Source organism: Lissotriton helveticus, chromosome 6 (genome assembly GCF_964261635.1).
Source record: "Lissotriton helveticus chromosome 6, aLisHel1.1, whole genome shotgun sequence".
NCBI lineage: Eukaryota > Metazoa > Chordata > Amphibia > Caudata > Salamandridae > Lissotriton > Lissotriton helveticus.
In genome coordinates this window covers 877,663,191-877,691,008 of record NC_136067.1, presented here as the reverse complement: position 1 = coordinate 877,691,008, position 27,818 = coordinate 877,663,191, and the positions used below count along the sequence as shown (strand labels likewise).

General features: G+C 43.1%; 2 protein-coding genes across 4 annotated transcripts in view; one reads left to right on the top strand and one right to left on the bottom strand.

The window, feature by feature from the left end:
- ASF1A (anti-silencing function 1A histone chaperone) overlaps positions 1-9,649 on the top strand; it is a 51,980-nt gene extending 42,331 nt beyond the window's left edge. The window contains exons 3-4 of the mRNA XM_078648479.1: positions 7,856-8,032; positions 9,228-9,649. Coding sequence (XP_078504605.1) covers positions 7,856-8,032; positions 9,228-9,443 — 393 coding nt within the window. The 3' untranslated portion in view covers positions 9,444-9,649. The remainder of the gene's footprint in view (positions 1-7,855; positions 8,033-9,227) is intronic.
- The window catches only part of MCM9 (minichromosome maintenance 9 homologous recombination repair factor), a 352,109-nt gene that overhangs the window by 175,617 nt on the left and 148,674 nt on the right, over positions 1-27,818 (bottom strand). The window contains exon 8 of one of the 3 annotated variants that reach the window (XM_078648478.1): positions 1,780-1,920. The exons of the other annotated variants lie outside the window; for them this stretch is intronic. Coding sequence (XP_078504604.1) covers positions 1,886-1,920 — 35 coding nt within the window. The 3' untranslated portion in view covers positions 1,780-1,885. Of the gene's footprint in view, positions 1-1,779; positions 1,921-27,818 lie in introns of those variants that run through there. 3 annotated transcript variants of the gene reach the window in all.

Here is a 27,818-nt window from a genome sequence, read left to right as displayed (position 1 = left end):
AGTCTGTGAAGTCGCTCCTCTTCCTTTAAGGGATGTGGTGGAGCGTAAAAAGTAGTCGAGGTGATGGACTGGTCTACATGAAAAGGAGTAACTACTTTCGGCAGAAAGAAGCTCTAGTGCAAAAAAAACAGCTTGTCTGGGCACATGCTCCGGTATGGAGGCTTGGATGACAAAGCCTTGAGCTCAATGACTATCCTGGCAGCTGCTACTGCTACGAGGAAGGTCTTCTTGATGGAAAGGAGCCTGAGATGACAGTTGTCCAATGGCTCAAAGGGAGCACATATCAGGAACATCAGGACTAGGTTACGGTCTCACTGTGGCATGGTTAAGGATGAAACATATGTTGCAAACCTTTCAAGAACCTATGTACAATAGGAAATTTGAAGAGGGATGGCTGGTCCGGCAACTGCAGAAAGGCTGAGATAGCAGTAAGGTAGCCCTTTAAGGTGCCCACAGCAGAGCCCTGCTTGGCAAGGGAAAGGATGAAAAAGGACCTTAGAAAGGGAGGCAGAATTAGGGTCAAACTGTTTCCCTGCACACCATGCCCAAAACTTGCCCCAATGACAGGCGTATCTTGTTTTGGTGGAGGGACGCCTGGCTGCCAGGTCGAAAGTTGACAACTGTCGCTGCTCAATTTCCACACATGAAATATGAGGCGCATGGCCTCATAAAACTCCTGAAGTTGAGCGAGGGTTGCTGTGGCTCCCGAAATCCCAGGGAGGCACAGAGCTGGCCAAGGCGTTGACTCAACCGCAGAGCCAGGACTCTATCGACGATTCATCGGCCGACGGACAAGGTGACGTCTAAGACCTCTTCGACTTCTCATGCTTCTTCTTGTGGTAAGACTTACCTGAGTGACCTGACGACTCAGTGCAACAAAGATCTTGGGCTCTGAGTCTGATCCCAAGACAGAGACCGAGACTGTTGCACGGTGAGCCGCCTGGAGCTTGTGGGATTGTTCCATCAAGGCCTTCAGATTCATCACATGACAGTCAGCATGTCTTCACGTTGTGCTTGTGGCAGAGGCAAACAAGGTGCGGGTCCATAACCAACAGCAATCACTGGCATGCACTACATGGTTTCAAGCAGGCCATCCTGCCACACCAGGATAAGACTTTCTAAAAAGTCTTCAACAAAAGTCGAAAGAAAGCTGGTCAGAAAGTGATGGGGGTAGCTCTCTGGATTTGCACTGACTGGATCGGAAAGAAAAGAACTGACAGTACATTGGGATGGTGCCTATATAAGCACTGTGTAAGACATTTACGACGTGAACAAAGCCATGCGGAGCTGAACAAAGCCACCTACTGGCGTGGAGAGATACTGCTCATGAAAAAACTCTGGTCCAATCTGACGCCTGGGGATAAATCTAAGAAAAGGAATCTGCGGCAAGAAGTCTCTATCGGATAACAACTTTTGGGACCTCACTTCATAAAAGACTTTAAACTAAAGTTAGTATTTTTTTCACGCTCCACCAGGGAATAGGCTTTTCCAGTGGTGGCGGTGAGGGGGGTCAAACATGAAAGTGATTGGCAATTTTTTTTAAAATAAAGTATTAGGAACACAATTTGGTAAGATGTTAAATTTAATTGAAATACACTTTTTCCCAGCTGTTTTGTTTCCATGGTCGTGGTGTTGATATACAATGAAATATACAGTTAAAACGATCCATTTAGTTTACACAAAATTACAAAAACTCTGGGTTCACTATTTTGCATAGATCATGAATGGATAGGGCTATCTTGAAACAGGGTACACTTCCAGGAAACAAGATTCCGTCCCTTCAAGCACCTCCTCCTCAAAAGAATAATATTAAGGAGAATGGAATGGAGTCCTTTAGGTAACATTTTATTGGGGGGAGAGTGGTGCAGGATGAATCTTTTGGATGCTACGCCTCCGTGCAGTGTTTGCACAGAATTTGACCTAAATATAAGAACATACCATTTAGTTTTATGCTTTATTAAAATTTCACAATCGATAGTTTTCAAATATAAAAACTCATGGCTGATTGCAAAATATGACTTGAGCTCTTCAAATTGCCTCTACTAAACATAAACACAACTTGTACTGTGCCATAGTGCCCCTTTCCTATATTACTGTATAAACATAAGTAAAAGTACACTGTGGCTGTCATTACTTCACCAGACGCCCAGTACTTTTGGATATAGGTGGCTGTAAGAATGTTAAAACTAGCCTCCATTGGCCAGTCATACCTGCATGCATCTGATACTACCGTTTAGCATCCCCCCTTTTCAAGTGGTGCAGAGGGAACGAGAAAGGAAAGTACAACAAAAGGAAAGCCGCACCTGAGAGTGAGTGGCGAAAGGATGGTCAGAAAGTGGAAAGGGATGAGAATATGAACCTTCAAGAGGAAGGTTTATTTTTCTTTTATTTAAACATACAGAATAAAGTACAGCTTGACATAGCAATGCGGAAGATATGGAGATATTCCGAAAAAGCTATCAGCTATCATTAATACTTCGATTTACAGGGTCTTTTCCACGTTACTCAAGAGTTTACAGACAAACTGGCAAATCAATACGCGAACAAAGCAGACCCGTTGAACTCATACTTAAAACAGAGAAAAGGCATCATCATTAACCCTTTTACAAAGCTACATTCCAAGAATACTCTAACCCAGCCTCTCCGTTCCTTCCAACACATTTCACATGATGAATTTATGGACCTGGTCAAAGCAAAAGGCCTGCCGGCAGCCCTTCTTACACGTATCCACCGCAAACCTTCAAGACAATTTTTTTAACAACCTCTACTGTCACTCCAGTAAGGAGAATCAGCAACAACTCCTTAACTACTGGAATATTTCCAGAAAAACTCAGTCATACATACGCCCATTACTGAAGAAATCAAACTTGGCCCAGCTGAACCCTGACAACTACAGACCGATTTCAAATGGACCTTTCGTGGGCAAACTGATAGAAAGAGCAGCTTTCGCCCAGATGTCACAATTCATTGAAGAGAATGCCATACTTTCAGACTTCCAAACGGGATTCTGTCCAGGAAGAGGCACAAAATCTGCCCTCCTTGCCATCTGGGATGACCTGAAGAACACAGTTGACTGCAACGTGGTTGCTGCGCTACTTCTCTTGGACCTCCTGGCTGCCTTTGACACAGTTGACCATAACACTCTGATACAAAGACTCCACGAAGCCAGCATAGAGGGGTCTGCTCTAGACTGGATCGCATCCTACCCTTGCAACAGAACTAATGTCATCCATACCTCACCTTTCTGATCCAAACTGTACTTGACAAAAGCAGGGATCCCTCAAGGCTCTATTATCTCACCCATGGTTTTCAGCATCTACATGAAGTCATTACCGGCACTGACCAATTTCACCTCACGTGCTATAACTATGCAGATGACACACAAATGCTCCTTCAATTGCAATTGCCTAAAGGTATTCAAAACTCACCAATTTTCATCTGTCTCAGAGCTGTGGATCAATGGATGACGTGGAGCAATCTCAAATTGAATGCTTCCAAAACAGAAATACTCATGTGTGGCAGTTGAAAACATTGTGACCCACTCACCATGTGGCCTGATGATCTGGAAACACCACCTAAAATATCAAAGGAAGTAAGAAACCTCGGTTTGACCATGGACTCCAAGCTATCGATGAATGCCCAAGTGGACAAACTAGCAAAATCAAGCTTTGTTACTATAAAAACTCTGTGACAAATCTTCCCCCCTAATTTGGGATTCCCACACAAGGTCTAGGTTACCATCTCCCTTGTTTTGTCCACACTCTATTACACCAATAGCCTCTACCATGGATCACCTTTAACAACCATGAAAAGACTACAACGGATTCTGAACTCAGCTGCCACACTACTCTACATATAAAACTGCGAGACCACATCTCCCCTGCTTTCAAAGCCCTGCATTGGTTAGCGGTTGCCAGAAAATCCATGTTCAAGCTGCTATGTATCACTCACAAAGCGATGCATGGAATGGGACCGCTCTTCATCAGGAATAAAATCACCAAACACATTCAACAAAGGAACATCCGCTCTAGAGCGGCACCTCACCTCAAAATCCCAAGAAAAAAACCATGGGTGGCACATCCTTCTCTGTTCAAGCAACTAAACTATGGAACTCTTTACCCCCCCCCCCCCCAACATAAGATCCACAGATAACCACCTTATCTTCAGAAAACTACTCAACAACCACCATACGCAAACAGATAAATATACAGCATATCATTCTGTATATAAGCATTCCTTTGTACTATAGATATGTACCTGTATATGTGTATTGCTTTGTATAAATGTGTAGAATACTGGTTTAAAAAAAAGTATTATATATATTCATTAGTTCTGCTTAACAAATGTATATATTACTGACAGTTACATTATTCTGTTTTTAACATGTATATAAATGACTGCATAAATAACAATCTTTGTATCATAACTATTTATCTACAATTGCTTGACTATTGATCTATAAAACATATGTATATAAAAATAAATAACTGCTTTTAAGTACAGCAACACTTGAAAGCCAGAGTTTATTTAATGCATCTTTAATCTACGTATACTACCTTCCTTTATGCAGCTATATACGATCCTTGCACTTATGAATCTATCTCTTTATTACTTTTGGATCTATATATTTATTACTTTTACTTATTTATTACTTTTCTTCTGACTCAGCATATCCAATGCACTACCCTATTTTCGCCCTATACTGCTCGCAATACATATTCCAGCTCAACTCTGACTCATCTCAAACCTTTTTCTACTACTCTTTCCAATGCACTAGCCTATTTCTCACCCTATACCTCTATCAATATATCCATTACCTACACTCTTTCATCCCAAACCCCATACCACTACCATGATCCCCAAAATAACTCTTGAGAGACTTTCCTACTCCAGACCCTCCTTGCATCATCTAATACCTCTTTTAACTATTGCGATCCCCCAAAACAAGCCTATCCAAACCCTCCCTCTGACTCTTCCCCCTCCACCTCCCTTTTACTCATCCAAGCCGTCTCCTACTGCTATGAGCTCCAAAACAAAAAAAATCTAGATCCTTCCCTTCTATCCCTCCTCTATCCTTTTCAATCCAAATAGCAGTCTAACATGTCTACTACTCAAATGAATTTCATGAAACGAATTCACCACTAATCCTTTATGGGTTCCATAGTAGTGTGCTACTCGCCGATAAAGCACTTCAACCCCCCATCAGGGGTAGAAAACGCTATACAAATGCAAACCTTTTTACCTCTTCTACCCTCTCTCTATCCTTCTCGATCCAAATAACTGACTAACATATCCACCACTCAAATTACTTTCATATTTTCACTATACTAATTCACCACTAATCCTTTATGGGTTCCGGAGTAGCGTGCTGCTTGACGAAAAAGCACTTTGACACCTCGTCGGGGGTATTAAGCTCTATATAGATGCAATTAAAACACAATGTAGCATTTTGAGGGAAAACACATAGTGGCCACATTATGGACAATGGCGTTACTAATCTGAAATACATGGGAACAGGCACCTCTATGCAAGTTTGTAAAAAGTGTCAACGTGTACTGGCAAATAGTTTCCTTCATGTTTGTCACTTATGTGTTACGCTCAAAGAAATCGATCCTTTTGAAGTTTGAGCATATATATTGAAAAGCAACATCAAACGACACGTACATTTTTAAAAGGGGTTAGTGTCAATGTCAGTTGTCCAGTTCAACAAAGGAAAATATCTCCGCTATTTACAAGCATTAGGTGAAGCAGGAGGAGGCTACTCTACAGTGCTCTTCTTGATATTATCCATTTGGTTTGGCTTCAGGAGTGACTCTGTTATGTGTGGAGAAGAAGTGTGGAGGGAATGTCTTCAAAATTGTCACCCCAGTATTTGCACTGCACACAGACTGTGCAAATTGAAGAGACAAAGATGTAATTTTTAAACTTGCTACACTATGCTTTCAATTTTTCAGGGAAAATTGTCCTAAACAGTTTCTGGTGTTAAGTTAACCCAGCTTTAGAGGCGTCCTATTGTCCTGTATGAATTTGAGGAGCATAAAAGGGATACTAATCCCCGGGTTTGAGCACTGAGAGCTTGCAGAACCTCTTTTGAAGAGCTAGACCAACAAAAATATGACTCCTGATTCTACCTCAAAATCTCAAATAATAGGCAAGTATTACGCTAGGTTTACACTTAGGGATGGCGCTCAGAACCTCTAAATACATCCCTGATAATCTCATACTATCTCTGTAAAAGGCTTTGTCCTTAATGGAGTAATGAGAGATGAGAATGAAGGCCATAAAACTCAACGATTTGGCAGCATTGTTGCACTGCCTCATTGAACACCAAAAGATAATGCCAAAAGGGTAATGCACACGTCACAGGCAAGGGCTCAGAAAAGAAAGCAGTTAAATGTCTGAATTCCTGATCTCGTTATTGTTTTCTGCTTTGTTGGCAGAAGAATAAAAAGATAGCCTTTTTATGAATTCAGCAGATAATTACCAGGAACAACCAGTGCAGAGGACAAGTGCCCAAAAAGAAAGTTAAGGGTTTAGCTCATACCATTTCAACTGGTGAAGCCAGCTAAACCTAGTGAACAGAACTATTGGTACAATTTTGTCAGTATACCCATCAGCATTAGAGCAGTCTCGAATGGAGGATGGCTCAACATCCCATTTTAAAGGATTTTCCCCCAAGAATAAAACATTGAGACATTTCCTTACGAAGCTGTCAACCTCGGGTAGATGAAGTACTTCAGAGGCATTATTTTCAGTCACCAAATAGCCTGGAACCAGGTGCGAAATTAAAACGTCTGCTAACCATCTAGTTTCACTCTCACAAGGGTGACTCACAAGCAATGGATGACTGACAATATTGTTTGGAGAAAGGGGCAAGACAAAAGAGGAAACTCTCTTTTAACCAGTGTAAGTAGTCTTTGACAAACTTTATCATCGTCCTAACTGGTCCCTAACACTTCAGCCTGTCTTGCAATGTCTTTTATGAGAACATATGTCAAACCAAGCAATAAGAGCAGAGACTGAAAAAGACAGCAACAATTTCTTTTGAAAGATTTCAGTCTGACAAAACGGAAAAATAAAAACGAGAATAATGGGATGGCCACCCTAAATTATGGGACCGATTTGAATCCTGTCCAGTTACTGACAAAACAGGAAAGGCGAAAGAGGTTGCCCCTGCTGTGTTTTAGAAGTGTATAATACTTCCAAACCCATCATGCAGATCAGCAGTTGGCACAAGTATGTAAAAGTAATGTAGATATGCAGCCTTTCTTCTAGAAATGTTTGCTACAAAAACCGTCATTAATGCAGAATATTGTCCCCACTGATCCCCTAAATGTTTTGTTTTAGTCAAACATTTCTGGTTATCAGACTTGCTATAAAACTGTTAGAAACAAGAAATGGAAAGTATGTTTAATAATACATTTTGGTAGTAAATATTCACTGGTTCCTTGTACCTGGAAGAATAAACTTAACGGTTTATCAGCAGTACATAGGTTTATTTTTGAGGACTTGGTTTCTATTTCTACAGTACCTTTTATAAGAAGCCTTACTTACACGAGACCGGATTAACGACTGAAAAAAATAAAAACTTATGAACAATTTGGTAGTTTATACAAAAGAATTCAAAAGTAGAAATTCAACTCTTTCCAACACCTACTTTAGAAAGGCTAAGAGGGTTTCAATGTCTCAAGACAATGGCAAAAGCACCAGCACCTACCGCAATGACTCTTTGCCTTGCTGAAGTTCCACACCTATTAAATAATTAACATTAGTGTGTTATTTACAGATTGTGGGTAATTGTATGTGTTCACTCTACTCAGTTCCTTTTTGTTTGGTGCTGCTTTCATCTTTCCAGGCTGATGCAGCCAACCCAGTACTCATTCCAGATGCGGATGCAGTGGGTGTCACAGTTGTTCTCATCACATGCACCTATCGAGGTCAAGAATTTATCAGAATTGGATATTACGTGAACAATGAATACACAGAAGCGGAGCTGAGAGAAAACCCTCCTGTTAAACCAGACTTCGCAAAGGTAATACGTCCACCACTCAAGATCTTTATGAATGCTTTTGAGTTTGAGAGAGCTGGGGAGTCACGGGCAGCACATTCACATATTCCAGATTTAAAATCAAGATAGAATGCAGTCTTGGCTATCACATTAGACCATTTCACTATGCACCTTTTTTATTAAGCCGCGATTGTGTTGTAATTTGTTTTTGTTACTTTGGTCTGGCAAGCAGAGGCAGCAGTTATTATTAATAAGGAATATCACAGCCATCAATAATTTAGTTTTGTTCACGAGTATGGTTGTGCAGTCACTTTAGACCCCATAAAACAGTTTTTCAAAGTGGTTTCAGAAAAGTCTTGTTAATTGGACCTATCATCTTCCCACTGCACCGCAAAACCAGGCTGAGTCTTTTATAGAATCTAAGATGCAGTAATGTCACTACAGGAGACCTCTGCCAGTACTCACTTTACTCCATTACAACTCAGGGGTGAAGTCCTTTCATTTGAGTAGAGGCAATTTTAAAAGAGAAAGGCTTAGAAGAGTCATATGGAAAAAGTGACACTTTATTTTGCCTAGGCAAGGACGAAATTGACAACATTGAAAAAGGGTAGCCAAATATGTTGATGGTCCTTGCCATTCTGATAGCATTTAGGTTGGTGAAGAGGTCTTGTGTCTGCATGGGAGCCCGAGATATGTTTAAATCGTTTGATAATTGCATTGATGATCCTAAAGGAGAATAAGTCCTTGGCCAAGATTTGTCAATTTCTTTTAGTTGGGGAAAGAGACCTTGAAAATGAATAGGGCGAAATCTATGTTTGGTTGTTGGAAACAGGTTTTCATATAGTAGCAATTTCGCTTTAGGGTTGTCTCACTTAGAGTACAGGAGTACGAGTTTGCACAGCAACATTTACATGACTTTGAAGTTGAAATGGTACTGTGGTCATTCAAAAGGATATCGTTAAAATATGAGGAGGCGCTTCTACAAGAACTCCTCAGTGAATTTATGCAGATTAATTTCCTAGGAGGTCTTTAATCTGAGAAGTGTTTTGGTTTCCGTGTTGAACTTTATTTCAAGTAGCGTAACTGTGATCAACGTGTGTGTGTGTGTAGTCATTGATGCCCAACCCTGCACCACATGCTTCTTCAGTTGTCCATTTCTTTGTTTGCGTTCTATAGTTTGAAAAGTTAACATGGTTTCTATTTGTTCCTCTCTCACCAGCTTCAGAGAAATATTTTGGCATCAAATCCAAGGGTTACCCGATTCCACATCAATTGGGAGGACAACAGCGAAAAACTAGAAGACATGGACAGCAGCAATCCTAATTTACAATCTTTGATTTCCTCAGAAGTCCTGCCTTCTGCATCCAAGGGGTGGCCACCCACGTCAGAAAATTCACTTAACATCATGTTAGAATCCCACATGGACTGCATGTGACCATTGACAATTCCTCTTTTACAGCAACTGGCCTGTACAACTACTAACAAAACAAAGAAAGCAAAAGCAAACTTTCATCCTTAAACTATTTTGCATTGTCCTATGTACAATGTGAAAAATTTCTTACGGCTGTAGAAAGTTTATTAAAAATAATCCTTGTATTTGAGAAACACATGGAATATAAAATACAACTATTTTTGAATATGCGTTCCTTTCCAATATGAACTTTCATTTACGTGTGCACTAAACACAAATTATGATTTTGTTCCTCATATTACCCTGATTGCACAGTACATTGTAAAAAAGTACATTCTAAGGTGTTTCACAGTCGGGGGAGGGGGGCGGTCCGCCCCAGGCGACAGTATTTGTGGGTGGTGGCCGTGCGGCACTGGGGGCCGGTGGCGGCGGCCTTTATAATTTATTTGGACTCTGACTGACACTACTGTCAGTCACTACAGTAGTGTCAGTGTCCCCAAATAAATTTTAAAGGCCGTAGCTGTGCGCGCACAAGTAGTGGCTCCTGCGGCGCCCACAGAGAAGCTGTTATAATCAGAGCCGTTAATCATTTAACAGCGCTAACGCACTACTTATGACGGCCCTGCTTCCTGTTGACAGGCCTGCCACCAGAGAGAATCGACCAATCATCTTGCGAGGAGCAGGCCGGTCATCATATTTTAAAAACTTTTCCATTGCCTCTGTTGGCGCGGGCGTGCAGGTACTCGGATTGCTGAGTCTGACTGAAGCTCGAGAGAGAGGAGGAGACACGAGCGTCAAGGCTGGGCCCTTTTGCCTATCCTTTAGCCTGCTTCTCTTGCGTGTGGGTGTCCCTTGGTGACCAGCAAGTGTTTTAAGGTGAGTTTATGTCGAAGTATGTGGCATTTGTAACCTTCCGTGTTTGGGGCCTCCTGGCTCTCACATCATTACATAGGGGCAATACTCAAACTTTTGCAAAAAGAAATACACCTTTAGAAATGTAACCAAGGTGGTGTGACCATAGGAGTGCACTACTTAGGTCAGTACCTATCAGTAAGACTGTGCAAGTAATCCAGTCAGTTAAGTTACTCCTTACAAGGCCAGTAACAGGTCCGCCAAGAGGAAAAGGTTATTATAATCTTTTACGTTATTACCGCATCCAACATTTCACAAACCAAGTTTCTCCACAAACGCTGCTACATCCAACCCTATGGACCTGTGGTAATGTCCTCCTTTGCCAAAATATTAAACTTGAGAGGTTGTCGGCTGCCTCTATCCATCCGTAGTGACAGTTTTATTCCGAATGTAACACTTTATACTTCAAATCAGAGCGCTTGTAATAATAGATTTCAATATTTTGAATGAAGTGAAAGGTCCAATTACACTACAACTTGAGGGCATGTGCTACTTCTGTGTCTGCTCGTGCTGCAAAAGAGACCCAGTGTTTCAGTGAACCGTCAAGTTTTTAAAGTTCGTGCAGGTTTTCCCCCACCTAAACCCCTTTATCCCCTAAAACAAAACAATAAAAAGAACCACAGACTATGGGACGCATTTGGACTTCAGTCTGAGTTCAACCGCAAACCGCTCCATTCCGGTCATCTGGTCTCAAGGCACCATATGCTTCTCGCATTCAACTAGTGAATTTATATTATCCTCATCAGAAACGTCTGCCATCCGCTTATGCCATTCATTTATTCATCCATCCATCATCTTCCTTAGCATCCACAACCATGAACAGCAGCAAAGCTTTCCATTGATCGGCTTGTGTCCTTCACTCTCCGGGTCTGGTTAGTCACATTACTAGAATTGTTCAATACCGGACCCTCCATTTCATGTCAGTGCACAATAATGTTCTGAATGAATAAACGTTATCGAGTTGAAGTTCGTGCCCCAAATTCAAAGGGCGTTTGATATAAGCAGGTTTTAGTCCGAGTTATTATCGATGCAGAATAGTCTTTGACCCCAAGACGGATATTTTTCCAAGTTGTAAGTGATTTACAGACAGCAGGATTAGATGATGGCAGTCTGCTTTGAGGCCCCAGGCACAATGACGGACTGAACAGTTTTTCCAGGGATGAAAGTTGAATAGCTAGGACTTCCCCCCCCCCCCCTTAATCAAACCCCTTATTCCCAGTCCAATATTTAGGAGTCACAAGGCTAGTTCAATGGTCAAAGTATTATCTAGGTCCGAAACACTGTCATCCAAGTTGTACGGTACTTCTGGAACCCTGTCTAGCCCTCCTCCAGCCTACATGCACGTGTTTTGAAGGAAATCTATATACAGGTTAGCCTGATGTTTTTAAGGACGACAGCAGTTGCACAGATAGATTACTACAACCTGGAAAAAAACTAAAAAACTTACTGCACTATAACTGCACAAGATGATAAAGCCAAAAAACAAAAGACTGTGGCATACCAACCATGGGGGGGGGGGGGGGGGATTCAACATAATATGGGGAAGTAGGATGCTATTAAAGTCTTTTTCAACAAAAATATGACCTATTTGAGTTTCCCTACCTGTAAAGCGGAGAAAAAATCTGGATCTAGCAACTACATAGAAGAAAATAAACCTTGCTTTCCACACAGGACCAGCTCAGTCCGGTTCCATCAGATGTACCAGATTGTCTCTAATTCCTTCATATTCTCTACAGCATACTTCCTAAACGTTTTAGAACCATAACTCAATTTTTACAACAAACTTTCATAAGCAACCTTACTTTAAAGGAGAAGGGTGATATTTTAATGAAACTAAAGCATAGTGTGGTAGGGAAGAACACGTTACTTACCTTTGGTAATGATGTATCTGTAAGAGACATATGTTAGATATAGATTCCTTTCCTTCAGTATTATCCCCATGTGTCAGACTGATACATCCTTAAAATGTCTTATGTAGACTTCTTTTGCAAAATTTGAGAGTTTAAACTTTGGTCTGACAATGGTCTGCGTTGGGCTGAATTTGTGCTTATACTTGATCTTCTTTGGGTGGCAACACTTCTGGGGCAGTGGCTGGGCGATTTGCTGCAGGGGGCGGCAGAACCAACCACCCCTACGATAGAGACCCTGGAGTAGTGGAGTCTGAGGACGGAAAGAGATACAAGGGGAGGAAAGGATCTTTGGTGAGTGGCAGGCAGTGGGCACAAGACAAGTCCTACATAACTACCAAGGTTTCTGATTCCTATGTGTGACATTGTCATTACTACAGTGTAGTTAGGAGTGACATTTCAATGACTATGAGTGACACTTTCTCTTAAGTAAAATAAAGCAACGAAGTCAAGGGAAACATAAATACCAGCAATTACACCCATTTTCTACGTTCTAGAGATATTAAGCTCCTCAGTGCAGGCCAGATGCAAGCCAGCCCTGGGCCCCTGAGGACCATGATTAATGCCGCCAAGCACTCAGCAGCCGGCTAACTGCCCCACATACGTGCTTCTACAGCAGGACGTGACATCACTTCCACCCGCTGCGTTAGGGCCACAAAGTGTGTTGCACAACCTGACTGGGGCAGGCCCCGACGGGCTGTCTATGTAGTAGCTAATTGGGCCCTACCACTGACTGGGCCATGACGTCAGGCTGTCTGACTTACAGAGCGCAGTGGGAAATCAATCAACAATAGACACACATTGCATCTGACTGCTGGGAGCATCCCAAGCCTATGGGACTCTGGAGCAGCCCACGCTGGCAACAGAGGCGCACTAACTAGGATACCTTACATGTGTAAGGGGAGAAACTTGAGCACTCCTATGTGCAGAATGGCTGCTAAGGTCATAAAGTTCAAATATCCAAACGTGATCTGGTTGATGTCACCAAGTTTTTACTTAATCCATGTATACAGTAATATTATTTCATATGTTCTATGTGAAATCAGGATTATAGACGATTCCAAAATGATTGTACAAACATGATGATTGAAATTACTGCAGTGGCATAACGTTGTGAAAGTCACCCCTTTCAGAGGCGCGCTGCCACCAGCCACACTGTTTGCAGTGGCGCGCTACTGTTTGCCATGGGTGGCAAATTGAGGGATAGCCCCGGGCGCCACAAGCTCTAGCTACGCCTCTGTTCACTGTGGTAGGTGCTATTGTGAGGCTACACATCAACTTTATTCTGTCCCAGAAGAGACAGGCAGGCTGACATCACTTTCTCTGCTGACCTTATTTGCACCCTCGTACGCATTGCTCAACATTAATTAGAGGTACTAGTGTGCAGATTCCTACTGTGGAACCTATTTAGATTGCAAAAGAAACCATTCCACAGAATTGAGAGCGCAGAGAGGAATCTGCAGTTTAAGTATCCACAACAAAGAGAGTTTTCAGAGGTAAGTAACTTGTTCTTCCAATGGATACTTCTAACATTAGATTCTTCACCTTTAGAAGAAATGCCAAAGCAGTACCTCCCAAGGTGGTGGATCTGTGCAGTGGTTCAAATTAAAAAGTCCTGCAGGCACGCAATGCCCTTCCCTTCAGATCTACTGTCAAGGAAGTTGTGCTTTGTGACGATATGCACTAATGCCCACGTCACAGCCTGACCGATGTTGAGAACGAGCACTCTGTATGCCAATGCAGTAAAAGCAGCCTTGGCCCTGGTTTAATAGGCCCTAAATCCTTCCGGATGCTGCTTTTTGGCCAGGGCGTAGCAGATCTTAATGCAAAGTACTATCCTCCTTGATTGAGTCCTTTTCTTGACTGCCTTGCCTTTCTTTGCCCCCGGATATACTCCTAGAGTTTGATCGTCCACCCAATGATGTTTGAAGCAATCGCTGTAAAAGCTAGAGGCCCTCTTGGAGTCTTTCGATCGCTTTTGATGGGCGAGGAAAGCAAAAAAAACATTGGGAGTGTGTATTGGAATGCCCAATGTGGAAGTAGCAGCCCCGGTCAAAAATGTTGCCCTGGTCCTCAACATCACTCTAGCTGGGAAAGAGGTGGCTTAAATCAGCTACACAGAAACAGCTTGGAGTTCACTTTTATGACAAGGTTAAGTTATCGCGACCAGGAATACAGTCTTCAGAGTTAGGAGATGTAGTGGACAGCTGTGTATCAGTTCAAAAGTAAGAAAAATGAGAAACAAATTGAGATCCCACTGTGGCATCACAAAGGGCTTGGGAGGAAACGCAAGTCAAACCTTCTAGAAACCTCATTGCAACAGGGGACTTAACAAGGACAGCAGGTCTGACAAATGTAAAAAGGCCGACAAATAACTTTTAATGGCGCCAAGAGCAAGACCTTGCTGGGGGTGAGCCAAAAACAAACAACAAAACATTCAACACTTTGATCTGTAACAGCCCAGCATCTGGCATAAACAGACTTTGTAGAGGGACGCCTAGCAACAAGGATGACATCCACAACTTTGGGAAGGAAGATGGAACGTAGTCAAGTGCTGCTGCTCTATACATGGATGTGCAAATTGCGCTGGGTTGGGTGCCAAACTGGGCTGCTGTGACAGGAGATACTCCCAGAGGACACATTTTATTTATTTATTTTGAGAGTTTTATATAGCGCTGGCTAGACCCGGAGGTATCAGAGCGCTTTACATAAGGTTCCGCAGAAATGCTTATAAGCACACTCCTTGCCCACATCACAGTTACTAAGATGACTTGGGCCCAGTCATTCCTGGTATTTTACTGAGCTCGGGACAGAAGAGGCAGCGCCGGAAAGGTGTGCAGCAGTCCTGTGCTCCACTGTCTGGAAATCATCTCCAAGAGAAAGCCTTCTTGGGAACTTCATGACACACAAACTTTGACATTGCGTGACTTTGACAGTGGTGAAAAGATCTACGCAGAGTTCTCCCCAATAATGGTCTGTGCCACCTTTGGATGTAAACACCATACGTGATCACCAGGGTGTGTTTGTTCGCCCTGGCAGTCAAAGATCCTGCCATGTGGATCACAACCAGGAAAATGCCCAGATACCCCAACCAGCTCCACAGCCTCTTGGCAAAGGACCCCACCCATCCTTCTTGTTATAGTACCGCATGGCGGTGGTGTTGTCCATGAAAACCTGAACCAGCCTCCCTTTGATGGACTTTTTGAAGGCTTTCAGCAACAGGCAAATGGCCTGCAATTCCACCGGGTTGATGTGGAGAATGGTCTCTGCAGGAGACCAGAGTCTTCTGATCTCCATTCCTACCATAAGATCCCTCCCTATCCCAGCAGTAACTTATCTGTCACCCCTGTCAGCTCTGGGTGCGGGAAGGGAGAGGGTTTTACCACTGGTTCAATTTGGATCACAACCAGGGAAATGCCCAGATACCCCAACCAGCTCCACAGCCTCTTGGCAAAGGACCCCACCCATCCTTCTTGTTATAGTACCGCATGGCGGTGGTGTTGTCCATGAAAACCTGAACCAGCCTCCCTTTGATGGACTTTTTGAAGGCTTTCACCAACAGGCAAATGGCCTGCAATTCCACCGGGTTGATGTGGAGAATGGTCTCTGCAGGAGACCAGAGTCTTCTGATCTCCATTCCTACCATAAGATCCCTCCCTATCCCAGCAGTAACTTATCTGTCACCCCTGTCAGCTCTGGGTGCGGGAAGGGAGAGGGTTTTACCACTGGTTCAATTAAGGTTGAGCAGCCACCACTACAGGTCTTGTGCAGTCTCCTCCGAACCCTGAATGGAATCCAACAGGTTTCGCTGCTGCTGGATCCGCCAAGACTTCAGGTTCCCCTGAATAGCATTTATATTCCACTTTGCATAATCAACGAGAAGGATGCAGGAGGCCAACAGACCCAGAAGCATCAGAGCCACTCTCACTGAGATCCTGGACCGAAGCTGAAAGATCAGGATCATAGCCTGAACATCCAGGACTCAGGCTCTAAACTGCAGAGTATCCAGGATATTTCCAATGAGAGGGATTCTCTGCAAAGGAGCCAAGGGTGACGTCAGCATGTTTATAGTAAACACCAAAGCCTTCAACAGCTAGTTGTCAAGGTAGGGTAAAACTGGAATCCCCAACTTCTGAAGGTGTGCTGCAACCTCCGCCATCACTTGGGTGAACACACGAGGCGCACTGGTGAGGCTTAAGGGGAGTAGGACAAATTGGAAATACTCCAGGCCCACCTTGAATCACAAGTAGCATCTGTGGTACTGAAGGATGAGTACATGAAAGTTGGTCTTCTGCAGGTCCTAAGACACCATCCAGTCATAGGGATCTAAGGCAGACAACCTGGGCCTACCTGAGTATCTTGAATCTGTTCTTCCACAAGAAGTCATTCAGAGTTAAATTTCTAAAATATGACAAAGGCCTCTGTACTCCTTCCGCACAAGGACATATCAGGATTACCAGCTCGTCCCTATTGCTAGGGCAGAACCTTCTCTATGGCTACTTTGGCCAACAGTCTGCACTTCTTTGTGCAGGGTGAATAGGTCCTCTTCTGAAAGATGTTCCGATGTGGATGGAAGATGCAGCGGGTTGAAAAGATCTGAAGGACCCACCTCTTGAATGTTATATTTTGCCATCTTTAAGAAAATGTCTGCTCCACAGGGTGGTCGTGTGCGACTGAGGGCAATTTGGAGGCTAATGCTGCAGGGGTGGGGGGGACAGGGAAGTACGCTGCACCTGATGGCTTAGAAATGTTGTGCTTGATCTCCAACCCTGAAAGGGAAGGAGTGCCTATTGCATAGGTGGTGAGCCTTGGTGCTGCTGGTACGCAAAACATCTGAAGTAGGCCCAAAGGAGGTGAAACTGTTACGGGTGCGGTCTTGCTAGAGTGGAAAGACCTAAGGAGCGTGCCATGGCTGTGCTTTCTTTAAAGCGCTCCAATGCTAAATAAGCCTTCTCACCAAATAGGTGGGATCCATCAAACAGCATATCTATCAAAGAGGCCTGCATGTCATTAGAGAAGCCTGCGGATTTCATTGAAGCACATTAGTGCCGACTGCTCTGCCCAAAAAGTCAGTGGTGTCCAGACCAGAGTGGATGATCTGTTTGGCTGCATCCTGATGGTTTGAGCAAAGTTGGCCCAAAATTTCTCAAGGACAGCTGGCAAGATCTAGCCGACCATATCCCATTAAGCATTGCAATTTCTCCCTAGAAACAGCTGGAACTGACTGGCGAGAGGGCTCGGCTGGCCGAGGAAGACATCAGTTTCCCCGAATGCAGATTCTTTTTGACTCTGTCCAGGGGAGTCGTACGAAATGAATTAGGGTTCACCCTGCTGGCCAACGCCTGAACCACCAGACTTTCTGGGGAGGGTGCTGCATCCAGAAGTCACAGTAGCCTGGCAAACCTGCCTGTTCACAGGTGGGCAAGAACAGGTTAGAAATGCCCATTTGGCTGTCCATCAGCGCTTCATCGAATGGTAAAAGTGTCTCAGAGTAACTCTATCCAGGCTGCAAAACGTCAGTTAAGACATTCGTTTTGGCTTCTGTAGTTTTTCCTTCCATAGTTGGCAGCTGTTAGTCTGATAACTACTGCCCGTCTCATGACCACAGCAAAGAAGTAACCCAGGGCACGAAAACAGCCAAGCATCTGGGAAAGTGTCTAACCCACTGGTCATCTGTAAATCCATGTACAGATTGTCATCATGGTGTTTGGAAAATATTCCTGATCATCATTTTCTTCACCAAAGGCTAGTTGACTCTGATCAGTCAGAACTAAACATTTGCTGGGGTGTGGCTCTGAGGCAGAGGTATGTCTTTGAGGCAGAGGTATGTCTTTGAGGCAGTGGCATGGCTCTGGCCGAGTTGATCTGAACTGGGACCAGGTGTGTCAGTACAGATTTGGGAAGCAATCTTGGTCAGAGACAAGATGAATTTGGCTTTGAGTTAAATGGGACTACTGGAAAGGGACCTTCCTCTGGCTGCTTCGGGACTGGCATTGATGTCAGAGGTACCAGCGTGGATTTTGGTACCATACTGTTGAACCTTATGCAGGTTCTGACACCGCTGCTCTGAGGACGGACCTGCCAGGGGTAACCCGACTGGAGGCCTATGCAAATCTTTACCTCCCTAAATGCCTCAATCTGTTGTGATCTTGACGATTGCTCCTGAAGCTGGGTGCATCAGGATCAGCTGCTTAATCAACTCATCGGCCGGTGACCAGGAATGAGACCGAGAGGCACTTTGAGGTCCTTGCGAGTTCTCAGGCTGTGCCGGGATTGGGACTAGTCCCACTTGGCCTTTTCATGCTTCCACTTCATCTTACCGGAAGACTTGGACCACGATGAGGACCTTTCATGGGAACGCCCCAAAAGTAGGAACGGGTCCGTGCCTTCAAGTTTGAGTGGGAATAGGATTTTCAAGACTTTTTTGGGTATTTGACGACATTCAACTTGTTTTCTTGGTCATGTTCAGATTCATGATAGCATACTCCTCGCAGGATCTGGAGTAGTGCCCTGAATCAAAACACCAGAGTCACACCTCGTGGGGATCGGTCACAGACATTTATTTGTCACAGTCCCTACATGGCTTAAACCCTGTAGTTTTAGGATGGGACATAGTTCTTTTGCACACCGGAAAAAGCAATATTCCAAGAAAATATAAACTTATCACATGATAAGGAAAAGGTTGGGAGCGACCTCCAGATCCACGTACAAAGGTGTTGAAAGAAAGAAACAGACATCAGTGCACAGAGGTAGCGCATACATGCTGCCCTGCTTGTCACGACTGTGGTTGAATGAAGTTGGCACGGAGCTGCACGCTGTCACCTACAGGTGAGTGGGAACAATGCTGTTTTACATTTTCAAGATCCAGTCTAGCGCCTGGTGATATTTTAAAGATGAGAAATCTGCAGTTAGAAGTATCAATTAGTGCTGTAATTCTTGGCAGGAGCAGAAACTACACTATATTATATATATATATATATATATATATATATATATATAACCTGTAGTTATAGTTAGGACCTAGCTACCATAGGAAATCCGCAACATTCTATTGGGAATAACTCTGGCGCCGGTTGAGGAATTTGTGGGTAATTTTCCAAAATTTTGGCCAGCTCCGCTCCTTCCCTAAAAGTTTCGGGGGGATTCGGGAAGTGGGGGCTGAGAAAAAAGGGGGGTCCCAAAACGTGTTTTCCCCATGTTAATTTCCATAGGACTGTCTGACAAGTCTACAGCCCGAACCGCTGAATGGAATTACGCCAAACTTGGCAAAATTGTAGGGACTGGTACGCAGATGTGCCTTTGCTATATTTGGTGAAAATTGCTCCAGTGGTTATTTTGAAAATGAACTTCAAAAACACATATATCTATAGGCACGCTCCAAACGCTCACCGGTACGCGTACCGGGGAGCGCACCCGGCGCGCTACGGGAGTGCGCGAGCGGAAAGCTGATTGGCTGTCGGGTGTCTGTCAACATTCTAAACAGTCCGGAGAGTCCGCCATCTTGTGTCTCGGTAGAATCGAGACACAAGAGGTGAAAAAGAAAGGGGGAAATAATTAAAAGGGGGCAGAGTAGACACCCCCTAGGTTTTCTGAGGGGGGCCTAGAAGGACCCTGAAGGGCAAAAAAACTCTTTTTTTTAATCGAAATTTTCGCGGGGTAAGCGCTGGGTGCGTTCCCAGGTGCGCTCTCCGGTACGCGAACCCTGAGCACACCACGGGGAAAAATAGTGCAAGAAAATAATTTAGAGTGCTTAGAGGTAGGGTAGCTCTGAAAAGAGCTGTTGTGTTATGTGGGTGTTTTTTGTACCTACAAGTAGGTACCAATGCAGAGTCTTATATTCAAGAGGAAAACTCTAATCCCCTCATCTGTAAAATGCACACCATCTCTTCTATAGATGTCTTGCACGTTGTAACGCAAGTTGTTGTGGTAAATGGAACCCATACCATAGTCTTTGAGGAAAGCGGAAACAGATTTATTCACATGTTTCCTTGCTTTCTCAATCTGTGGACAAAATTGGTTGGACCAGTTCCATTTTTGCATTTGGCATATATTAGAAAATACCAAGGCAGTTTTTGGAAAAAGTGACATCAATTGCCCGAAGATGTCCTTTAAAAGCATTTCCAGACCTACCCCAGTCAAAGTGCCCATGTCATTGCCACCACAGTGCACAAATATGAGGTCAGGGTGTGGTAAATGCATAAAGGATTTTACCAATGGTATCAATTGGTGACTTCTCAATCCTCTCTGTCCAATCCATACGATGACCACATTTGGTAAATCAAGGTTGTAAATACCTCTGTTAGCTGCATATTTTCGACTCCAGTGGGCAAAGCTATGACCCACAAACCAGACTTTTGGCATCTTGAAGGTAGATGTGCTTGTATTCAGATGAGTTGTGGAAATGAAATGGCAGTTTGAAAGTAGGAGTTATGTAAAAAAGTGGTTGAGATTCAGTGCACTTGAAAAACAAAAAATGATTGGTGCTTTCTAAAAATTCAGCACTGAAAATTAGGGTGCATGCTTTTTTGTTGTTGTAAGAAGTCATTTCAATGGTTGAGGAAAAGTCATTTCAAGAAACATTGCACATGATTAGCTGGTAGATTGAGAGGTCAAACACCCTTGCTGCATTTTTTTGCAACATAGTATGATGAACTTCTGAACTGTGTGCTGGGTAAGGAGGGAGTTACCATGATAACAGGGAAATGAGCACTGGGGGGATGGGTGAATGTTATGTGACTTTTAAAGTGTTCAAAAGTACAACCAATTAAAATGTGCAGTTTCTTACTCCACTTCATTAACTCCTTCTCTTTCTTCCTCTGTCCTCTTTGTTCTACACTCCCCTTCCCTCAATCTCTCTGTTAGCCTCATTCTCTCCGTCCCCTTAGTCTCTCACTCCTCTTCTGTCACGCTCACTGCCTATAACTCAGCCATACTACTACACTCACCTTCTTTCAGACCTTCTCCTTTACTTTCCTTCCTCTGTCTTCCCATCCTTCGCTCTTTCACTGTTTTCCCTTCCCTTACTCCCCTTACTCCACTTCAGTAACTCCTTCTCTCAATCCCTCTGTCCTCTAACTTACTCACTCCCCTTCTCTCACTCTCTCTCTGTTACCCCCATTCTCTCCGTCCTCTTAGTCTCTCACTCCTCTTCTATCACACTCACTCCCTATAACTGAGCCATACTCCCACACTCACCTTCTTTCAGACCTTCTCCTTTACTTTCTTTCCGCTCTTCCCTTCCTTCACTGTTTTCCCTTCCCTTACTCTCCTTACTCCACTTCATAATTCCTTCTCTTACTCCCTCTGTCCACTTACTTCTACACTCCCCTTCCCTCATTCTCTCTCTGTTAGCCTCATTCTCTCCGTGCCTTTAGTCTCTCACTCCTCTTCTGTCACGCTCACTCCCTATAACTCAGCCATACTCCCACAGTCACCTTCTTTCAAACCTTCTCCTTTACTTCCCTTCCTCTCTCTTCCCTTCCTTCGCTCCTTCACTCTTTTCCCTTCCCTTACTCCCCTTAAGTAACTCCTTCTCTCAATCCCTCGGTCCTCTAACTTACTCACTCCCCTTCTCTCACTCTCTCTCTGTTACCCCCATTCTCTCCGTCCTCTTAGTCTCTCAATCCTCTTCTATCACACTCACTCCCTATAACTGAGCCATACTCCCACACATCTTCTTTCAGACCTTCTCCTTTACTTTCTTTCCTCTCTTCCCTTCCTTCACTCCTTCACTGTTTTCCCTTCCCTTACTCTCCTTACTCCACTTCACTAATTCCTTCTCTTATTCCCTCTGTCCTCTTACTTCTACACTCCCCTTCCCTCTCTGTTAGTCTCATTCTCTCCGTCCCTTTAGTCTCTCACTCCTCTTCTGTCACGCTCATTCCCTATATGGAGTATTTACTCCATGGCATGAAAACTACCAACTGGTCTCAATGGACGTCGTATCTTTGTATACGAATATAAACAATGACATTGGGATGAGAATGAAAGCATGTAATTACTTTTTGCAAGACCGAAATATTCAATATAAAAATCATAATCAAATGTTACAGGATATGATTGAATTGTGCTTGTCACAAAATATCTTTCTATTCGGAGAGGAGCTATATCGGCAAAGTAATGGAACCGCTATGGGTTTTTCTTTCAGCCCAAATTACGCATGCCTCACAATGGGCTACTGGGAAAAGGAAATTGCTTGGGCATCAGAGAACGATCAATTCACTGGTAAAATCATTTGCTGAATAAGGTTCATAGATGACCTACTGATCATCTGGGATGGAACCCCAGAGGAATTTGAAAACTACTATAAAATCATCAATGGCAGCATGACAGGGTTGAACTTTACATACGAAATCAATAATAAAGAAGTAACGTTCCTAGACACACGCATTTACATCAAGGACAATCACATCCAAACTACCCTGCACAGAAAATCCACGGCAACTAATGCAACACTGGAAGCAACAAGTTTCCACCAAGCACCTCTGATCTCAAGTATTCCCTATGGAGAGTTTCTCCGCATTAGAAGGATATGCAGTGAAGAAACAGAATGGCAAAAACACAGCATCATAACAAAAAGGAGATTTAAGAACCGCAAATATAACCAGGGTAATGTGGAGAAATGCTGGAAAAGGGCAAATGAAAAACCTAGAACTGAGTGCCTAAAACGTTCATCTGAGAACAAAGACAAAATTGAACAGGAACCAATCAGGCTCATTACAGACTATTCCGAAAATAGCAGGGAGTTGGTACACATCCTGAGAAAAAACTGGAAGATCCTACATTTAGATGAAACAGTGGGGAAACTAGTTGGAAAACATCCAACCGTAACCTACAGGAGAGCGCCAAACTTTAAGGATCAATTGATCCACAGTCATTGCAAAATGAAAAAAGAAAAGAAGAAAGATTGGCTCAAAACCACCGGTTTCATCAAATGCTATGGATGCAAAATGTGTCAAATTGCAAAACAAACAAAGGAAGTAGAAATGCCCAACAACAAAAAATGGGAAATACGCCAATTAATCACCTGTAAAACAGAGTACACAATCTATGGGATAGAGTATCCCTGCCCTTTAATGTATGTGGGCAGTACAAAAGGTGAATTAAAAAGAACACATAATGGAACATGCCAGAGCAACAACACATAAGGACAGAGCAAACGCGGTGGTTAAACACATGGAGCAAAAACACAATGGAGATTGGCTGAAACTGAAATTCTTTGGCATAGAAACAATACCAAAGAATATTAGAGGAGGAGACCGAAAAAAAGCTCTAAGGCAAAAGGAGTCACGCCACATCCTAAACTTCAGAACTTTAAGTCCGTATGGCCTCAATCAATCGGAGGAGTTATACATTCATCTCTGAAAAAATTATAGAACACTTGAGAAGGGAAGAGACCGAAAAGCTGGAAAACAAAAATCATGAAAATAAATGAGAAACAAAAAAGATTCTGTAAAGCAAAGAACCCCACTAAATGAACATAATAAAGATGACAAATCCCACTGGAGGGATTACAAATGAAATTAAGGAACTTTATGGTTAAAGACTCAAAAAAAGAGTAAAAAATCACATAAAGAAAAACAAAAAATGTCACTTGTCTTTAAGACTTGAAAAGAGTGCAATACTGAAAATAAGGGGTTTTTATTTTCCGTTAAATGAATGGTATAAATCTACCCAGAGACTCTTTTTACATAAAAACTACAATATCCACAATGCCTAGCATCGGGAAACAGGAAGTGATGTAATAACAAATCTTTTTTTGATTGCTTTAAATGTTTTGAAAAAAATGAGAAGTTGATCGTGAGCAAGATGCTTGTAGCATCGAAACGCGTAGATCGTTTGCTTTCATGCTAAAAGGATTATAATAAACCAAACTGGAATTCAGAGGGAGTGCGCCCATTTCTTCGTGTGACAGCGAAGAAGCGTGAAATATATATATATATATATCTATATATCAACACTGCACTATAGCCACTTCCCTTCTTTTCCAATTTTATCAAATGTATGTCTGTTATGGCTGCACTTGGGCTAAGGAAAGTGGTTGAAAGTTGGTAATAGAAGACCTCTGGTCGCATTTAGTGGATGGAAGTAACTGGACTTCTGCCAAAAAATTGGCAATGTCTTGTCTGAATCCTCTTGAGTTCCCCATCCTAGTTACAGGCTTGGAAAAAGTAGATTTCTTATCAGCCAAGCTGCCACCAGCTTAGCCTTCAGGAAGCTCCTTGCTTGGGGCCCGATGCCTTTCCCGCTGGTTTTTGTCATGTTTGTTTGCAATGTTAAACATAGCAGTCCCATACAGACAGAACATTTCCATAAACGTCCCCCATGCACTCGGAGTGAAATCCCAGCACATAGGGGATTTTAATTATGTTTTTTTTCAGAAAATGGTCCCCCACTTCAGGGTTCGGTCTTATTTTTGGGGAAAAATATAAAGGCTACCTGAAGTCACATTTTAGTTTTCTCCTGGAACAGGTCCTGCCATGGACGCAGCGGTCGCTGCGAAAACATCAACTGGGCAGAGAACTCTTATCTTTGGCTTCCAGCATTCCTCCATATCTGTCAAAATATTTTTTCAGGTTCGCACTTTCATCAGGAAATTGGACTTCCTTGTTCCCCTTGTATGCCACGATTTAATGCAGACAGATAAACTACAACTTCAAAATGGAAAAAAGACCTGTGATACTTTCTGGATCAAAATCATCTCTAGCGCTTTTCACATGCTTTTTTAGGTCTCGCCTAGCGTTTCAGCACGAATGCGCTGCTCGCTCTGCGAGTCATATTGTGGAGAGGAGATTTCAGAAGGGCACTTAAAGCCCCGCCCATCATTCTGGCGTCATCATTCATGCTAAACGGTGGCCTCCGATTGAAAATGAGGCTTCTTTGTTACCGCCCTGTCTCCTTTTGGGACGGCCCATCTGGACTGGATCGTTTGCTTAACGGCTGTCGTGAGGGTATTTCTTATCTAAAGGAGACGTGTAGTGACGGAGCATGTTTCCGAAGTCTGTTTTTCTTCTTCTAAATGTGATTGTCTGCCAGGGACGGCATTACAAAACAGCACAGCGCACAGTCTACACCGAAATAAAACGTTCAGAATACTGTATTTTTCCTCCCCCTAAATCTAATGTTTAGTTTAAACAGATTTCTGTGCTGATATACATACACCATCTCCCCCCTCTGCCTCCAGAGCACACGTGTGCACCATCTCCCCTCTCTGCCAGCCGCCGAGGTTCCCTTCAACCAGTCACTACTCAACACCAGAGTCCAGCTTTCCTTTGTTGTTTATTTAGGTCTCAAGACGCCCCTTCACGCCCAAGGAGCTCCTTTCTCTTGGCCTTGCTGTAGTGGTGTGCTAACAGTAAAAATGTGTGAGATCAACCTTCACTGCAGTTATAGGTGGGAGATCAATCACTAAGGATATTGGTGTGAGATCACCATCACTGCAGATATAGGTGGGAGATCAATCACTAAGGATATTGGTGTGAGATCACCATCACTGCAGATATAGGTGTGAGATCACCCTTACTTCAGATATAGGTGTGAGATCACTATCACTGCAGATATAGGTGTGTGATCAATATCAGTGCAGATATAGGCGTGAGACCACCTGTCACTGCAGATATTGGTGTGAAATCACTATCAGTGCAGATATAGGTGTGAGAGCACCATCACTGTAGATATAGGTGTGAGAGCACCATCACTGCAGATATAACTGTGAGATCACGATCACTGCAGATATAGGTTTGAGATCAACATGACTTCAGATATAGGTGTGAGATCACCATCACTCTAGATATTGGTGTAAGATCACCATTATTTCAGATAGAGGTGTGAGATCACTATCACTGCAGATATGTGAGATCACCATCACTGCAGATATAGGTGTGAGATCACTATCATTGCAGATATAGGTGTGAGATCACCATCACTGCACATATAGGTGTGAGATCACCATCACTGCACATATAGGTGTGAGATCACTACACTGCAGATAGGTGTGAGATCACTATTACTGCAGCTATAGGTGTGAGATCACTATCACTGCAGATATTACTTCAGATATAGGTGTGAGATCACCATCACTGCAGATATATGTGAGATCACCATCACTGCAGATATATGCGAGATCACCACATTGCAGATATAGGTGTGAGATCACTATCACTGCAGATATAGGTGAGATCACGATCACTGCAGATATAGGTGTGAGATCACTACACTGTAGATATATGTGAGATCACCATCACTGCAGATATATGCGAGATCACCACATTGCAGATATAGGTGTGAGATCACTATCACTGCAGATATAGGTGAGATCACGATCACTGCAGATATAGGTGTGAGATCACTACACTGTAGATATATGTGTGAGATCACTATTACTGCAGAATTAGGTGTGATATCACTACACTATAGATATATGTGTGAGATCACTATTACTGCAGATATATGTGTGAGATCACTATTACTGCAGATATAGGTGTGAGATCACCATCACTGCAGATATTGGTGTGAGATCACCATCACTGTAGATATTGGTGTGAGATCACTATCACTGCAGATATAGGTGTGAGATCACCATTACTGCAGATATAGGTGCGAGATCACCATAACTGCAGATATAGGTGTGAGATCACCATCACTGCAGATATAGGTGTGAGATCACCATCACTGCAGATATAGGTGTGAGATCACCATCACTGCAGATATAGGTGTGAGACCACCGTCACTGCAGATATAGGTGTGAGATCACTATCACTGCAGATATAGGTGTGAGATCACTATCACTGCAGATAAAGGTGTGAGATCACTATCACTGCAGATATGTGAGATCACCATCACTGCAGATAGAGGTGTGAGATCACTATCATTGCAGGTATAGGTGTGAGATCACCATCACTGCAGATATAGGTGTGAGATCACTATCACTGCAGATATTACTTCAGATATAGGTGTGAGATCACCATCCCTGCAGATATATGTGAGATCACCATCACTGCAGATATATGTGAGATCACCACATTGCAGATATAGGTATGAGATCACTGTCACTGCAGATATAGGTGTGAGATCACTACACTGTAGATATATGTGTGAGATCACCATCCCTGCAGATATATGTGAGATCACCATCACTGCAGATATATGTGAGATCACCACATTGCAGATATAGGTATGAGATCACTGTCACTGCAGATATAGGTGTGAGATCACTACACTGTAGATATATGTGTGAGATCACTATTACTGCAGATATAGGTGTGAGATCACCACACTGTAGATATAGGTGTGAGATCACTATCACTGCAGATATAGGTGTAAGATGACTATTACTGCAGCTATAGGTATGAGATCCCCATCACTGCAGATATAGGTGTGAAATCACTATCCCTGAAGATATATGTGAGATCACCATCACTGCAGATATGAATGAGGCCAAGTCGGCCTGGGATGTGAAACATTGGCAGGACCTATACGAGGCGAGCTTGTCTTCCAACCAATCAAGGTTCTGGCATGTCCTTAAATGGGGGAATTCATATGAATCCCAGCTCCCCTCAAACCATGTAACCGAAGAAGGATG